At 44.2% G+C, this 18,731-nt stretch overlaps 1 protein-coding gene across 5 annotated transcripts in view; it reads right to left on the bottom strand.

Annotated features, from left to right (window-relative positions):
* LOC127009508 (putative neural-cadherin 2) overlaps positions 1 to 18,731 on the bottom strand; it is a 92,524-nt gene that overhangs the window by 31,034 nt on the left and 42,759 nt on the right. For 4 of the 5 annotated variants that reach the window (XR_007762027.1, XR_007762028.1, XM_050882624.1 and 1 more), the window contains exons 3-4: positions 8,070 to 8,189; positions 721 to 836 (exon numbers count right to left, since the gene is read on the bottom strand). Coding sequence is in view for 3 of the 5 variants with exons in the window: in XM_050882624.1 (XP_050738581.1) it covers positions 721 to 836; positions 8,070 to 8,189 (236 nt within the window). In the remaining 2 variants the exon portion in view is untranslated. Of the gene's footprint in view, positions 1 to 720; positions 837 to 8,069; positions 8,190 to 8,490; positions 8,833 to 18,731 lie in introns of those variants that run through there. The other variant, XM_050882626.1, reaches the window with a different exon arrangement.

Here is an 18,731-nt window from a genome sequence, read left to right as displayed (position 1 = left end):
TAAGATCTCACAGACGGCGCCGGATAGAAGATAAATGTAGTCACTCCGGGCATCTCTTCTCTCTTTCATGATATTTACCTAATGAAGCTGCTTTATTCCTTTTGAAGTCATTAGTAATTCATCTCCACTAAATTAGCTGGCAGTTTTCATGTCGACAGCCAGCTCCGAGGCTCCCAGGCAGTGAATGCAAACACGGCCGCCCCTCACCTGAATTTACCTAATGTAAAATATTATATATAATCAACTCCTACACACGTTATGTATATCGCCCCGGTAACGCCAAAGAAGTAGTGTGTGAGGTATTCATGAGGTAGTTATCATCGTGGTAAAGGAAAGACGTGGTGACTGAAAAGTTATTGTCCGCCATTCCTCACAGCAGGTGGTTGAAGGTCACACCTGGCGAAATGTATTTATGTAGTTAGGCAAAAATATTATGCATTAGCTGGTCAATAGGGAGAATGGTATATATTGTGTTAAATGAAGAGGCATTTTCCTTTAAAAGATGTCTAAAATGAGTGTACCTCTAAGCCACTAATTTGAATGGAACCTTTTGGGGTCTTTTATATGCCGCTCACATTATACGCTGGAAATACAGTAATTTTATAACATACTGTGCGCTGCTAGTTTCATGATGTTCCTAACACCAGTAAGAGCTGTACTCAGGGCAGCCATGGCCATTCATGTCTCAGGTTAGTCTAGCGCCGCCCCGTCCCGCCTCACCTGTGTCTCAGCCTCGTAGTCCAGCGGCCGGACGAGGGAGAGCTGGCCACTGCCACCATCCAGGCCGAAGTAGCCGCCCTCGTTGCCCGACTTGATCCCAAACTGGACGGCTCTCCCTAGTGGAAAAACAGACCAAATATTATAAAGGTGGCTAGCTTCACAACCAATAAATAATTCCGAAAAACTAACTGGGAGTGTTTAACCTTTGACCTCTCTCTACAGTACACTAGAGCTTAAAGGTGGTCTTTTTTACGACAATATAATTATTAAGGATTGGATTCACAAGATAAGTTTGTTGACACACACACACACACACACACACACACACACACACACACACACACACACACACAGATAGATAGATAGATAGATGGTTTATTGACTACAGCATAGCAAATACATATTAATAAAGATATACATTATAAGTATAAACTGCAGTCCAGCACAATATCATTCAGAAAAATTCAGAAATACACAAAAAAGAATTCCCTCCCCCTTCCCGGCCCCCACCCCACACACACACACAAGAAAAACACACACATTGGGCTCATGTTCCTGTGAGTATAGAATAGTCCTTTAACATGTGGCCTTGCCGTATGCTGTATGAGTGAAAGGCTTTATATACACACTTTTCACGTCACTTAATTGCCCTGCTCTTAACGCCACGGAACAATGTGAAACTTGAAACGAATGATCGTGAAACGGCTTCCTCGATACCTGCCCAACACAGCCAATAAAGGGCTCGTGGCGGGTTGCTCAGCCAATATCTCAGATTTCTATAAGTTCCCGAGACGGAGGCGGATATTTTTGCACATGAATACTGCGATGAAAAGAACGTGCACCTCGACCCACTTTCCATCAGCTGCTCATGGCCATATATCTGTTTTTCAATTAGCGGTCAGGACAGCTTACACGTCGAATATGTCCAGTATTTTTAGTGAAGGCGTGAGGCGTATATTACTGACTCAGTGCCACGCGTCTGGGCTCTACATCGTAAAAAAAAAGAGAAAGTACCAGCTCTCACGAAATGGAAGTAGATACTGAGAATGTTACCGAAAACAAAGGACACACACACACACACACACACACTCTCTCTCTCTCTCTCTCTCTCTCTCTCTCTCTCTCTCTCTCTCTCTCTCTCTCTCTCTCTCTCTCTCTCTCTCTCTCTCTCTCTCTCTCTCTCTCTCTCTCTCTCTCTCTCTCTCTCTCTCTCTCTCTCTCTCTCTCTCTCTTTCAACTAACTGTTACATTAATTTTTACGTGTTTAAGCTGCACAACAAACAAAACTTTCTATAATAATGTTTTACTACGACTGCTAAAACGTACCTAATCGTCACTTTGTTCCGGCACATTTAAGCGCATTCAGCGTGTTTATCTTTTTTTTTATTCGTCGCACACAGTCGCATTATGAGCCTTAATTCCTCGGCCCTCATTAACGCCGCACTCACCGCCGGCGTAGTGAAGGTTATGGACGCGGATGTTTCACGGAGCGGCGATGTTTGTCTTCATTAAGCACGTCTCTGGCTCTCCCCGAGGATGGAGGCGCTGCTAGGTGTGTGTGTGTGTGTGTGTGTGTGTGTGTGTGTGTGTGTGTGTGTGTGTGTGTGTGTGTGTGTGTGTGTGTTATTTTTAAACCTCAACACCTTCAGCCCAGGAAGTCCCTCCACTAACACAAAGTTACACAAAGAATGGAAAAATATTTCTTTCGTTCCAGTGACTCTTTTCTCAAGTTAACAAAGGCCCTTACCGCGCGGAGGAACTTTTATCAAGGCGCGAGTAATTCAAACAAACACATGGACTCTCTGCCTTAATACATTCATGCCTCTGAATTTTCTTTGTCTCTGTCCAGTTCGTTAACCTCCCGCTGCTCTCTATACTATATCACTGTTCTTTCTCCATGCCTGAAAAAAGTAATCTCCATCTGCCTTGTTTTCTCGAAAATACAACACTGAACCTTTTCCACCCTCCCACGCAGCTGTTGCACGCCCCCTAGTCAGGGAGGCTCGTGGCAGGCAGCTGCTGAACCAACGCCCTGCACGGAGCTATAACCGATGCCCTGTCATCTGTTTTGGAGTCACCTGATTTTGACACTGCCGTAGTGCTAACATGCTCCCTCTTGAGAAACGTCACCTCCGAGGGAAGCTGACAAAGTTTAAAAATTTCGTTGCTTTACGAATGTGAACGAATCTAAACTGGTTATGATCGCTGACACGTTACGCACGAGAAAAATAACAATGGCACAAAATTTAAGTGAAAACAAGCAAGCTTAGATGACACTAAATTCTATTTTACCTCCGTTGTAGCACAATAATGGCACAAGCTCCGACCTTCAGTGGTTCAGTGCAACACAATCCCTTAAGGATTAAACGAACTAAATCGTCACTTCCTCCACCCAATACTCGCTAAGGTAGAAATTCAATATCTTGGTGGCCGTTTAACGTCATTTCACTTGAGTTTAAGGACAGACCAACTAGTCTGGACCATAGGGTCTGTGTGATCCGAACATCTATGTAAATCTTTTATCTGGCTCAAGCTCCTACCATATAAATTAATCGATTTCTTCAAATATCTATTCATCTATCAGTTTTATATAACCTTGTCTATTAATTTATCTATTCACATCGATTTCCCCATAACTAAATTAAATCCCTCCATCGACTCGGCGCGGCGTGACCATTCACACCAAACCCAACGACATCGACAAACACGGCGGCAGGGAAGGACGAAGCGAACGTACAACAGCGAAGAGGGGGGGGGGGAGAGAGAGAGAGAGAGAGAGAGAGAGAGAGAGAGAGAGAGAGGACGGAGAGGCGAGGACGAGCGAGAGAGGAGTGAAGGAAAAGGGAGAAGAACGAAAGAACCAAAGGGAGGATGGAGAGGCGTTGTGGGCGAGCGCCAGCCACTTGCTCCTTCCAAGGACGTCATTAGAGCCGAGGTGTTGGGAAACGTAATTGCTTTCCCTCCACTTCAGCCACAGTTTCTCGGACGAGTTGAGGTGCATGCTTGGGGGAGGGAGGGAGAGGGGGGCAGACTCTCCTTTGCCATTGCAGGTGTGTGTTGCTATTGTGTGAGGTTGAGAATATGAGAGGAGGAGAGAGAGCAGAGGGATTGAGAAAGGAGTAAGGGAGGGATAAGGAGGCGGCCCTGGTGACGACGTATAGAGGGAGAGAGGAACAGTAAGGGCGGCAAGGACATGACGAAGTGGCAGGACATAAAAGGGAGAGATGAGAGGAGAGCGTGATGAAGGTAGAGGTTAAAACGGAGAGGAAAATGGTGCAGACATATTTATGGGGAAAGAAAAGAGGAATGGATGGCGTGGGAGGAAGCTATTGGAGAGGAGGAGGATGGAAGATCTAATAAATGAAATGGTGGAACGATAGTAAGGTTAAAAATAGTAAGGTTCATGAATGGAAAAATTGATCCTGTAACACACACACACACACACACACACACACACACACACACACACACATGTAGTCTTTCCCACCATTGATAAGACTACCCTGGACAGCTGCAATCTTTTCCCCCGTCTATTTTTACTACCATGAATAAGGCCATGTTGGATCTTTAAAACCATATTGGGGTGGAGCTCCTGTGAAGTCGCTGGCAAACTCAGTGATATGGTGTTCGCAAATCATGAAGCAACCGGACGGAAAGGTGTTTTGGGTTTGCTATTGTGTGTGGCGAAGATGAGGTTGAGAATATGAGAACAGGGAAGAGGGAGAACAGAGAGATTGAGAAAGGAGTAAGGAAGAGATAAGGAGGCGGCTCTGGTGACGGCTTATAGAGGCGGAGAGAAGTAAGGGCAGCGAGAACACAGCGAAGCGGAGTGGCGGGAACATGAAGGGGAGAGATGGGAGGAGAGCGTTCTGAGAGGGTTCTGACTCGCATTAAATCACTATAAAATCGCTGTTAAACTCAGTGAAGTAGTATTAGCGAGCCATATAGTAACCAACCAAAGAGGTGTTTAAGTGTTTGCTAGTGACTCCGACTCACTTCAGATTAATTAGCGTGAAAGGTATTGAGAAAATTTGACTCGATTCGACCCGACCGATGAATATAAATTAGTTGGACGTGTTTCGTATTATTCGTTTATACTGATTCATCAATGCGAGCGGAACCGATATCGACTGCTAACTTATTCAGTGTGTGGCATATTTCATGAGTCGTGTTACGAAGCTTTTACAGAGTGGTTCAGATATTACGAAGCATCCCTGCCAGGCCTACCAACCGCCGCCTTCCGCATGACCTGTAGTTCCATGCTTCCGGTACGCATCGCCCCCTAACGTACGAAGAATTGCTTTACCTGGCGTGCGTGCATAAACCAAGGCGTCCAGAGAGCCTCCGCATATGCTATTCCCGTGGCCACTCTGCACCAGCTGTCCCGCGTGTCTCCTCCTGCCTTTTTAACACCTGCCTCACTCCATTCCATTCTCCCGTCCTCCCTCTCACCTATCTTACCACTTACATCAACTCCTTTTCTTCCCTCGTCCTCCTGCCCCCCTTTCTAACCCCATCCATTCCCTATCCTTCCTCCTGCCTTTCTATCCCTTACCCTTCCGCTGCTCTATCCAGTCTCTCCTTCATTTTCCTTTCACTGTCCTCCCTTCCGCTTTTGAATCCCCTGCCTCAATCCCCTATCCTTTCTTTTCCTCCCTCCCGCCTTTCTACCACTTGCCGCCATCCCCTCCCTTCTCATTTCCTCCCTCCGGCCTGTCTTATCACCTGCCTTAATTCCTTTCCTTCCCTTGTCCTTCTTCCCTCTCTGTAACCCCATCCATTCCGTGTCCTTCCTCCAGCCTTCCTATCCCCTGCCTCCATCACATCCCTTCCCCTGCTCTTCCCAACGCCTTGCTATCCCCTGGCTCCATCACATCCCTTCCCCTGCTCTTCCCAACGCCTTTCTATCGCCTGCCTCCATCCCATCCCTTCCCCTGCTCTTCCCAACGCCTCGCTATCGCCTGCCTCCACCCCATCCCCTTTCCCGTGTCCTCCCTCTCTCTTCTCTATCCATCTTCTCGAGGACTCCATCCCCATCCATTCCTCGGCCCTCCCTAGTCTGGCCTGTACCTCACGACTCCATGTGTGTGTTGGGATAAAAGTGTAGCAAAACAGTTTTACATGTTTTCAGGAGGCAATATGATAACATGGAAACGTGGCTTATTATTAATAGTGCACATCATAGTAATTAAACTGCCACTGCTTATTAAAGAAAGCTCTGATACATTTTATTTCTTCTTATTAGACTCTAATTAGTGTATTTTTAAATAAATGATTTTTGAAGTGGTTATACACAAATACGTAAATAGTTTCGTTTCAGTGTTGCTTGCATCACTGAAAAGGAAGTGCTCTTTACATATCTACCTTTTGCGTATAATGTTATTTAATCACTATGTTTTTACCAACGAGTAGATGTACCCACTTTTCGTAATATTTCATCCGTGATAATATCGCTATGAAGTGTTTCTTGATTTAACTATAATTGCGTGTTCTGGTGCATAAAGAAAGTGACAACAGATACGGGAAACACATCTCAGTGTAAACTAAACATGAGCGAAACTATTCTTATGGTGGTGGTGGTGGTGGTGATGCTGATGGTGGTGGTGGTGGTGATGGTGGTGGTAGTGCTGGTGGTGGTGGTGGTGGTAGCTAACACGATAAGGAGAGAAAAAAAAATAACACACAGAAAACACATGTTGGACAAGAAGGATTAGCTGCTGAGTGACCCCTCCCCCACACACACACACAGATGCACACTAAGTGAAGGAAACATTAGAGAAATAATGATCATGTAGATGGAAAAATGCAAAACAGATGAGATTGAAACAAAGAAGGATATGAAGGAGGAGGAGGAGGAGGAGGGGAGGAAAATGATGATGAAGAGGAGGAGGAGCTGGAGAATTAAAATGAGGAGCTTCGTGAGATTAGAGAAGAGCAGGCGGCAGGCTTCCTCTTAGCTTACGACGCGGCTGCCTGCTACATGGTGCTCCAATATAATCGCCCGGCACTTACGTGATCTCCAGAACAGATTAAACACTTTATTCTACGTAAAAACGGGATTGTTCACTTCTCTCCTTCCCAGCAAAGTGACGGTCGATGATATTTTGAGAACTACTCCTGCAGGATGTTTGTTGCAGTAACGGATGACGGGAATCGAGAAAAATAATACTGCGGACTTATTCCTTAATGTTGTGTTAATAAAATGATAGATTCTTATAAGCTTTTCTGATACGAGAAGGCCTGCATAATGTACCTCTATAGCCGTTTCTTTTATAGTCAGAGGGTTGAGTAGATTGAGCCATTCTCCTTACAGCTGTACACTCAATGATCGTACAATTTTTGAGCCACGGTGCTGAGCTCTCTCCAGCAACTCGATGTCCTTTTTACAATTTGGGGACCAGAACTTATCTACGTAATTCAAGTGAGGTTTCCCTAAGGAGTTAAAAAGAAAAACCTTCCTCCTTGCATCTTATACTCCAGTCTCTTCGCAATTATTCCCCTCATGTTGTTATCTTTCCTGCAAGCCGAAATGCAGTGAAGCGAAATCTGTTTCCTCATCAATGATCTGCAGAGCCTTCGTACTCAAGTTGTTCCTATGGTTACTGTTTCTGAGGACAAGGTATATGACTTTCCAATTATCCTCCCGAAATTGACCTCTCTTTTGGATATTCTTCTATACTCTTTTTTATAGGGGCAGTGATTAGCGGGTTTTTTCTTAATTGTTTTCCGTTTCTTTTTGCCCTTGAGCTGCTTCCTTTACTAAAAATACTACATCAAGGATATTTGCTACGATTCCTACCATTGTTTAATCTCATCAACATTCATTTAAATGGCTTACATGCACACATATTCCAATACTAATTCAATAACTTCTGCAAATAACAATATACAAAGCGTGATAAGAACGGTTGGAAGCGATTCTTTCACTAAAACTCGTCCTAATTACATCTTATGAGGCTTTACGGATTTACAAACGCATTCCAGGTCTAAAATTACTGCTGAGTTCAACATTGACATCCGTGATAAGAGGTGAGCCAAGACACGTAATATCGGAACACGTAAGGCGTGGGCACAGGAGTCTAGACGCTGATGGCACATTGGCAGCAGATTAGTCACGTAACTTGTTAGGGGTCGTGGGGAATTATACACACACACACACACACACACACACACACACACACACAGTCTCTCTCTCTCTCTCTCTCTCTCTCTCTCTCTCTCTCTCTCTCTCTCTCTCTCTCTCTCTCTCTCTCACCACCACAGCACTCTCGTGGCCCGTTTCTCGGCCACTATCAGCATAACACCCACACTCACACATCGTTTGCGTGCAAGAACAGCTCAGTACCTACCTGGCGGCGTGACCTTGGCGGTGAGGCGCAGCAAGGGGACGCTGGCCGTGTTCTCGGGCACCTCCACCAGGTATTGCTGCTTCTCGAACTCCACGGGGTCGCTGCCCACCAGACGAGTCACTGCGGGGCGGAGAAGACAAACTGTAATGAGGGAGCTGTGCCAGAAATCTCATTGTTCGAGAGTGTCAAGAATGTTCCTCGTAGCTTTCATTTAAACTTCAATAATCCGGCCAAGTGCCAGTCTGCTCCGCGGCGGCCTCCCGAACCCAGCCCCCCAGCACGCCGCTCCCCCACGCCAAAGCCCTATCTGATGAGAGCCGTCCGGGAGCCATTACATAAATGAAATAATAAAAGCTTCCTCGTGCACATTCTCTCTTTTCAGGAAGAATTACGGCCCGTCCGAACGCACACACATACTCACTTGCACACAGGCATACACGCACCGCTCCCCAACCACCACGCGCTCGCACACACCCACGGCAGCACTAGGCGTCGTAGAGGACACCCAATGAGAGCACTCCGTCAGCACCGAGCACGGGCTCCTGGGCCGTCGTATTAAGCAGCGCGGCGGCAAATGACACCTGCCTTCGCCTCGGCTGCCATCATCGTTATCTTCACATGTGCCGCGCCAACCACTCAAGTTGTAATGAGGCCAACGGTAGCAAATCAGGTAATAAGAAAGAACAGTCATTTTAGAAAGTATGTGAATTGTTGTCACTGGATCTGTAGATGACTTGAAGGATGGGATTGAATATTCTCTAACACTACTACTACTACTACTACTACTACTACTACTACTACTATACTACAACTACTAATATTAGCACAGAAACAAAATCAGGGAGACGGCAGCCAGACACAAAATAGATAGACAGAGAGTGAGAGAGTGAGAGAGAGGAACTAATTTCCACAGAACTTTTTGTAGGCTGAGTAAAGGTAACACTCTCTCTCTCTCTCTCTCTCTCTCTCTCTCTCTCTCTCTCTCTCTCTCTCTCTCTCTCTCTCTCTCTCTCTCTCTCTCTCTCTCTCTCTCGACATTTACGGTCCCTTTTTTTAGCGACACGAATGCACGAAGTTGCCTACTCACGCGAACCACTTTTTTTGGTCCCTGAATTCACGTTGACAAACATTAGGGCTGGCGAAGTTGTCTGCGTACCATTGTTAACCCTATTTTTCCGTACGCTTATCTCACTACCCACTCTCCCTCTCCCTCTCTCTCTCTCTCTCTCTCTCTCTCTGACAGGATAGAGTGGCACCTACATCCAACTTCCCTCACCGCTGTTGTCTTATGGAAGAGACCTGTCACCCCTCGTGTCATAAAGGAATAAAGAAGGAGTTGGAGGAAAGGAAGGAAATGGTGGCAGTGGAGGCGGAGGAGGAGGAAGAGAAGGGACGCTACTAAGGGGGGAGAGGAGGCAGAGAATGAGGCTTACGAAAAGGAGGAGGGACAGCCCAGTGATGACGACGCATGGTAAAAGGTTTTAATTTGATATGAGGATAAAAAAGAAAATACGAGTGACATGGTGGTGACAGCTGAGGAATAGGAACAGGAGAAGTGTTTCAAAGAGATTAAAAAAGCAGATAGGAAGTAGGTGGAGGAAAAATTAATGATGATGATCAAGATAAAAGATGATGGTGGTGGAGAGATAAAAAAAGAGTGAGGAGGAGGAAACGAAAAAAGGCAAGTGTTTTAACAGGAGAATGAGCGGGTATAATAGAGAAGCGGAATGATAAGAGAGAAGAAAAATGGTGAGTTGTTATGTAAGAGTTGTAATTATGGCGAGGATAAGTTTGCGGGAAAAGTACATTAATGAGAGAGAGAGAGAGAGAGAGAGAGAGAGAGAGAGAGAGAGAGAGAGAGAGAGAGAGAGAGAGAGAGAGAACGAGAGAAAGAAAGACAGATACAGACAGACAGACAGACAAAGACAGACACAGACAGAGATTTAGAGATACGGATAATCTCCAGCGAATAATTACAATACTGTGGTTAATCTCATTAGCTACCCCATCTGCGCTGCTACACCTGTCCCAGCGGTGCAGCTCTGGTCTCTGGTACCAAGAACTCACAATTCTCAACTTCTTAGAATATGCAGAATTCAGGAGAGGGAGTTGTTGGTCTTGCTGGTACGAGAACCGTGGGGAGCAACACTGCATCGTACCCTTGACCACCCTTCTCAAGCAGCCACCGTTACCAGAGCTATAATCTATACTGCTGTGCTGGGTGGCATTATTCTCTCTCCGTTTTTCTCCACCTAACTAATATTCTTCATCAGTTTGTAGGGTAAGCTATTCTATGTTGTATAATGCCTCATCTGCTATACTGGGTGACATTATTTTCTTTCTGTTTTTCGCCAGCTAACTAATATTCTTCATCAGTTTGTAGGGTAAGCTATTCTATGTAGTATAATGCCTCATCTGCTATACTGGGTTACATTATTTCCCTTTTTTTGTCACCTAACTAATATTTTTCAACATTTTGTGGAGTAGTCTATATAGTATAACGTCTCATCTTTAAGTTGTCCTTCTTAATAAACATGAAATGAAATGAAAAGAAATGTTTAACTTGTTGAGCATTTTCTTTTATGTGTTTCCACCATCGCCCTAATTAATTCGACACTGAACGGTCTTTTACTTCCTAAAAAAAACAAATTCGAAGGGAAGTAAAAAACTCCAATTTTATCCGAGTTACATTTCGCCGCCAGGACTCATTATATCCCGCGGCTCGACGTGGCTGCCGCTGACACGCCGCAGCGAGGGGGAAGACTGCCATTATTACGGACTTCAAATTTGGTCTGCGCAAGCTCTTACGTTGCTCCGTTTCCGGGGGTGTCGTTTCCTGACATACAACGTTGCAGCAGTCACCCAAGGATCTCAGCAAATCCTTCCATCATCCATGAATATCGCCGCTAACGCCTTCAAGAAGAGAATAATTACGAACACTGGTGCCACTGTTTTGGGAGAGTCGCAAATTACAACGCCCTGGTTTGGCAACACGTAATACCAACTGTAGTTTCCTAACACACTATTTTGCACCGATCACCAATAAATCTCAGTAAATTCTCCCACCATCCATAAATAACGCCGCTAACGCTATCTAAAAATACAGAACAATCACGAATATTGGAGCTCCGGTTTTGGGTGTCACGCAAATCAAATCGTCCTTGTTTGGCAATACGTAACGTCAAGTGAGATATCCTGACATACAATTTTCCACCAGTCACCAACGAGTTTCAGTATTTTTAACACCATCTAAAAATACAGAATAATCACGAATATTATAGCTTCGGTTTTGGGTGTCTCGCAAATCAAATCGTCCTCGTTTGGCGATACGTAACGTCAAGTGAAATTTCCAGACATACAACTTTCCACCAGTCACCAACGAGTCTTAGTAAGTCCTCTCACGAGTCATGGTTCTCTGTGTGTGTCTCAATTTACAGCGTCCTCGTTTGGCATCACATCATATCAACAGTGGCGAGTCTTAGTAAATCCTTCCAAGAATCATAACTTTCGCCGCTAAAGTCATTCAAAACAAAAGAGTCACAAGCCGTGGTTCTCTCCGTGTGCCTCAAATTACACCGCCCTCGTTTGCCAACACATAATGTCAACTCTCGTGCAGGTCACAGCCAATTACTGCTCAACGAACCAAGACTGTCGCCACACAAGTCGCCATCACTGCAGTATATTCTCCTCCGCCTCCGCCTCCGCCTCCGCCCGCGCCCCGCCTCCTCCTCCTCCATCCCCATCAGGCCAATTAAGCCGCCGTAACTCACAAGGGCATTGACATACTTTCCATCACACTCCGCCAAATAACCACGACTTGGGACGCTGAGGAGGCCAAGCTAACGTAAGGCGCATCTAAGTGCCTTTCATTCATCTCAATACACTCGTAACTCCAGGCGAGGATTCAAGACTAATTTCTCTTCCTTCCTGGAGACCGAAATGAAAAGTGATGCAGGAGACTGGTGAGATGAGACACGTCCTGACTTGTCCCCAATGTGTATCTTACGTCATGGCACCTGTCCTAAGTCCCCTGAATCACTGTCTCTCCGTGATATTCCTAACCCATTACGACGTCTTTCCATAACAAGAACGTGTGTCATAGTGTCCAGGCAGAGGCGTCACGAGAGGGTATACATAAACGGAAAGGTATAAAATAGAGTGAATCAACAGGCAGTGTAATACTATACCCATTTTTTAGTCAGTTCCTGGTCAGCCTCACATGTACCTTTAACTTAATCAGACACTCATTCACAAACACAAAACAAAATAACTACATCATCCCACCCACTCAAACACACATACACACACATACACTGACATCCAGACACAGGCACACAAACACACTGCAGACACACATACACATACACACGTACAAATACAAACACAGCGCCCTTTCCTCCTCCCTCCCCTCCCCTCTTCACACACATGTTCTCGACAGCGGCCCGTAGTGTTGATTCAGAGCCGTAGTGTCTCTTCGGAAGCACTCTTGATCACAGTCTACCTCGGAGAGCACACTGTGAGAGCCTTCGACTGTGATGGATATTTACGGAGCAGCGACTTCTTTCTCTTGAGCTTGAATCGTGCCAAGAGTAATAGAGTTTAATGTTTGAATATACTAATCAAAGGGAAATATTCATGGTAGGTGCACGAAAAATAGACGTAGGAGATAGTTGTTTGTTCCCCCTGAGTTTGAAACGTGCAAGAATCTATGACCTTTTTAAACATATTTTTCTTCACGCATTTACAAGACTTTGATTAATAAAGACACAGCAGAAAAATCACTACCGGTTCAGCACTCGCAACCAATAACGGTCTTTTAAAAATCTTTTGTTTCCTCTCAATTTTTCTATATCTTTCTTTTCGCTCTTGGCCACCCGCTCGCCTCCCTTCCTCCTCCGCCTCCTCATTTTTCTCGTCTTCTCTTCCGTGTCCATTTTCACTTCAGTTTTCTCCTCTCACCTCACTCCCTCCACTCACACTTCCTCATAAGTCATAGAAAGTCATGATTCCTCTCCGTCCCTCAAGTTCTTCGCTCTCCTTTCTTCCTCTTCGAAAGTCATCCTCTTGGCGAATCATTGACTGACAACCATCGAGTGAGCTCAGATATCGTCACCCTCGTAAACAAACCGCCTAAGTCATCATTTTTTACTTCTCAGGAAATCAGAAAAGAACTGTTATTATCTCATTTGGCTGAAGATTTAGGCAGGAATGAAAAGACCAATTCTAGAACACTCAAACCCTGAATGACGAAGGCAACTATACAGAAATGGGCGTCACATGATGGAAAATCGATGTAGACAAAGACCCGGAAATCACTGAAAAATGACTTAGGCGATTATTTTATGAGGGTGACGATATGCTGCTGGGGGGGGGGGGGGGGTCTTCGCAGGTGAGACTGAAGCGCAATCTGGCTCAATGGTTTTTGCTGCAGTGTACACTCCACCTGACATGTGGGAAAATGAAGAGAGGGTTTCCCATGCACGCCCAGTCCATGAATGTATAGTGTGTGTACTCGGTGGGGCTGTCAAACAAACTCTCATTAGTGCACTGTTCACAAAGGAATAATAACGACGTCAAGAGCTAAACCAGATATCCAGGCAACACGACACCTTATCCCCCTCTCGCGAACAGAAGTTTCTCGGACGCGTCAGGATCAGCCGCGGAATAAGTCGCAGCTGTGTGTGTGTGAGTAGCGAGGCATCGGCATTTAATTTAACCGTTTCCCTCTTTATCTTTAGGCTGTCTCCTTATACCGTGTGAGTAGTGAGGCATCGGCATTTAATTTAACCTTTTCCTTCTTTATCTTTAGGCTGTCTCCTTATACCGTGAAATAAGGGCAGCCTGGACCACAAACCTGTCTCTCGTTATTTATAGCATTTTACTCCTTTGAAATATCCACACTCGCAGTCATGTTTGTCGTCCCCTTGAATTGCCACACACTCTTTCGGCCACCTCTTTTGATTTTTTTTTTTTTTTTAGGAGCAGCGAGTAGCGGGCTATTTTTCATTATTGTTTCTCTTTTTATGCCCTTGAGCTGTCTCCTTTGTTGTAAAAAAAATAAAATAATAAATGATTCAGTGTTTACCTGCGTACACACTCAGCGGTAGAAAACAATAAAATAAATTAAAAAGAAACATGAGAAAGAAGCGTTTGACCCAGCGTATACAGAGAACAAAGAGATGGAGATATATATTTAAAAACACTGTAACAAAGAATTGGAAGCTTAAACTCAGTGGACGATGCAGCTTTTTGATCAGAATTAATGTCCTCTATAATATTCCACCATAAGATCAAATAACGTTTTCTTGTTCACTACGCACCATTAAACGTCTTCTCTTTAATGACGGATGAGTGATGACGAGCTCTTTGTGTTTTCGTTGCGACGTAGATTAATGACATTTTTCTGTTGTCGCCATTATTGTATACACTCGGAATCCTCCTCCTCCTCCTCCTACTACTACTACTACTACTACTACTACTTCTACTACTTCTATTTTTTTTTTACAGCAAAGGAGGCGGCTCAAGGGCAACAAAAAGAGTGCAGAGGAAAAAAAAGACCGCTACTCACCGCTCCCATACTACTACTACTACTACTACCACTACTACTACTACTACTACTACTACAACTACTACTACTGGAATTTGCTAAGAATTGAAACACCATTTGCCATTCCGCTAAACGTGAGACCACTCTGGCAACACAGTGCTTGGTGCAATGTGATCTCCTTCCTTGCGCTTATATAATAATTGAAGTGTAGAAAATAGCACACGCCATTTGAATACGTAATTTAATTTTGAACCACTGCTTTCCAAGGCGACTTTTTGGCTCTCAGACGCTTGGCCCACACAGCAAATAAGGCCACGCATAGACTATGGGCCACGAAAGGCGATTAGTCGGCTTCTCATGAGCGTTTTTCACGGTTGTGGGGCAGAATCCTTGCCAAACTTTCACTTGACTGATAAAACTACCCATTGGAGAGCCCACAGCTACGAGTTCCTGATCAAATGTATTTTTTCAAACATTCTCTCGACTCTTTCGGCTCCCACACCAATTTCCAAAGTCCACAAAGGGGATTACTCGGGTTCTCATGAGCGTTTGTCACGTTTATGGTGCAGAAGCCCAGTCAAACTCTCACTAGGCTGATAAAACTACCCATGGAAATAACCACAACTCCTACGAAAGCCTTATTAAATGGGCGTGCGTAAGCTCCGAAATGGTTGAGAATATGGACCCTAAATACACAGGGGCGTGAGTGGGGGCGACGCAAGCGGCAGCAACGAGGCGAGAAAGCGCAACCACAAACAGGCAGTCGGGCATAAGGAGGCAGGATGGGTGGTAAGGTTGGTAAGTTGGGGGCGCATGTTATATCTGCACGTGGCCTCGGTGCTCATCTCCGTCGCATTGGCCCTTGGGACGTGGCTGACTTACATAAAATAGGAAAAAATCACCGCTATATGAAAGTTTAAAAAGCTCACAACACTTCATAAATGTCCTCGGAGATCAGAAACGTGTCATAAGGATTCGTAGAGAGTTAAGCAACAAAAAAGACACGTTATATTGAAGAATAACTCGTGTCCTAAAACAAATGAAAGATAAAGGAAAATAATAAAAGAGTTCCAACACAGGTAAAGGAAATAGAGGAAAGGAAAGTAAAGGCAAGTAAAGGAATATAGGAAGAAAAGCCAAGAATGAGTTAAGCTTGGTAGGAATGCCGAAGCGAAAGAGTAGAAGGCGAAAGAGAGGGAGGAAGACGTTAAGAAAAGGATTTGGAAAGGGGCGAGTGAGAGAGGAAGAATTCACGGTATAAAATGATGGCACGGCGGTAGAAACTAAGCTAAGCCGACGCAGGTGAGGTGTGGGGCACGGGGAAGGTGAGGAGGGCAGATTGGCTGAAGGAGAAAAAGGGGAAAGTTGAATATCTGAAGGAAAAAATTTAAGACGATATGTTATTATGTGTCGGAGAATGTGGAAAAGGGGAAGAAAGAGGTACGAGACAGACAGAGGAATACAGACTGAGCACGAGGGAGGTGAGAAAGGCAGATTAGCAGAAGGGAAAAAAAGGGAAAGTTGAACACCTGAAGGAAAAAATTTAAAGACGATTCCTTTCGGCCACCTCTTTTGTTTCTTTTTTAGGAGCAGCGAGTAGCGGGCTTTTTTTTTATTATTGTTTTCTTTTTTTGTGTGCCCTTGAGCTGCCTCCTTTGTTGTAAAAAAAAAAAATGTGTCGGAGAATGTGGAAAAGGGGAAGAAAGAAGTACGGGACAGACAGACGAATACAGACTGATAGATATACGGACTGACTGACTGACGGACATATTGATTGTTAGCACACATACAAAATTAATAATAAACAGATAAATAAATAAGAAAAATATCAACAATTCAAGCAATAGACAGACGAGAAACATCTGATAAAACGACTAATGACATCCTTACTATCACGAAAGTTAAGTCAGAGATTCACTAACTTTTCCTTCTCCTCCTCCTTCTTCTCCTCCTCCTTTTTCTCCTCCTCCTTCTCCTTCTCCTTCTCCTCTTCCTCCAATCACCCAATTTCTTCCATCAACCGTCCTTTACTTCCGTCATTCTCTCTCTCTCTCTCTCTCTCTCTCTCTCTCTCTCTCTCTCTCTCTCTCTCTCTCTCTCTCTCTCTCTCTCTCTCTCTCTCTCTCTCTCTCTCTCTCTCTCTCTCTCTCTCTCTCTCTCTCTCTCTCTCTCTCTCTCTCTCTCTCTCTCTCTCTTCTCCAAACTTTTCGCCTTCCTTCCTTCCTTTCCTCAACATTCCCTCCACAAAGACGTTGGTTACATTTCCTCGTGTCTGTTCACATTATGGCTCTCTTCCTCCTTATCTCCTTCTCTCTCTCTCTCTCTCTCTCTCTCTCTCTCTCTCTCTCTCTCTCTCTCTCTCTCTCTCTCTCTCTCTCTCTCTCTCTCTCTCTCTCTCTCTCTCTCTCTCTCTCTCTCTCTCTCTCTCTCTCTCTCTCTCTCTCTCTCTCTCTCTCTCTCTCTCTCTCTCTCTCTCTCTCTCTCTCTCTCTCTCTCTCTCTCTCTCTCTCTTCATAGTACTTTTCCCACAAACCTCTCCTCATCGTAATGACAACCACTACGTAACAAATCACTATATTTTTGCGGCTCTATTACCATTCCTCTTCTCTATTACTGGCTCATTCTCTTGCTGAAACAATTACCCTTTTAGTCTTCATCATCACCTTTTTCTCATCTTTATCCTCCTCTTCTTTTTCCTCCATTTTCTAACTGCGGCTGCTTCTCATATTTCAGCTAACATTTTTCTCTCTTTTTCAACTCATTCTCCTGCTCCTATTCCTCAGCTGTCACCATCAACTATTCTTGCACATTTTCCTCGTCTCAGCTTTAAGCCTTTCAGCGTGCCATCACTTGCTCTTTTCTCTTCCCTTTCCCTCCGCCCCACTCTGTTCATTCTCCTTCTCTCCCATCTTAGTATCCCTTCTCTTCGTCCTCCTCCTCCTCCACCGCCATCTCTTACGCTTCGTCTTTTTTGCTATTTATTCTTTCATGACACTTGGGGCGACAGATCTCTTCCATAAGACAACTGAGGTGATGTAAGCCGCGGTGAGAGAGAGAGAGTGAAGGTGGGTGGGACATAAGCGCACAGAAAAATAGTTAACAATGGTACGCAGACAACTTCTCCAGCCATAATAATAATAATAATAATAATAATAATAATAATAATAATAATAATAATAATAATAATAATAAACGGTTTATTTCATGAAGTACCAGGCAGCCCTAGAGCTGAAAATATACATCAATGGAAGATGAAATGAAATGAATGAGACAAATGAACAAAGTAGTATGATTGAAAATAAAAAGGAAAATAGAAATAACAATAATAGCAATAATCATAGTAAAGATAATAATAATAATCATAGTGTGTGTCTACGTGAATTCTGGGGCAAAAAAAATATAATGTGGTTTGTGTGAGTGCGTGTGGCTTCGTGTCGCTAAAAAAAGGGAGTATAAATGTTGAGGGAGAGAGATAGATAGATAGATAGATAGATAGATAGATAGATAGAGAGAGAGAGAGAGAGAGAAGAAGAAGAAAAAAGCCGGAAAAAAAGTTTATCTGTCCTGTGGTCATTATCTCTCTCTCTCTCTCTCTCTCTCTCTCTCTCTCTCTCTCTCTCTCTCTCTCTCTCTCTCTCTCTCTCTCTCTCTCTCTCTCTCTCTCTCTCTCTCTCTCTCTCTCTCTCTTTATACTTTTTTTTATTCTTTTCTTGAAATTCACTTAACATTTAATAATATGAATACACTTACAACGATTATTATTATTATTATTATTATTATTATTATTATTATTATTATTATTATTATTATTATTACTATCATTATCATCATTGTCATTATCACAATCATTCTCCTTCTCGTCCTCCTCGTCGCCACCATCCCCAAAGTACAAACGAAGCCAACATGCAAACATTTCCCGTGTTAACAGACCTCAGATAATTAAGTTTCAACCCTAATTTTCTCGTTCAGCTCCTTTGATAATCCGCGGTACCTTCCTTCGGTAAAACTGGGGGGCCTTTTGGTGGCCTTAAGCAGCGGTGCAAGAGGTAACAGCTTAAGGGATAGGCAAAAATTAAGGCGGTAAGGGTTGGCTGCGGTAATAACGTGAGGGACAC

Source organism: Eriocheir sinensis, chromosome 41 (genome assembly GCF_024679095.1).
Source record: "Eriocheir sinensis breed Jianghai 21 chromosome 41, ASM2467909v1, whole genome shotgun sequence".
Taxonomy (NCBI): Eukaryota; Metazoa; Arthropoda; class Malacostraca; order Decapoda; family Varunidae; genus Eriocheir; species Eriocheir sinensis.
This window is presented reverse-complemented; position numbering and strand designations above follow the sequence as displayed.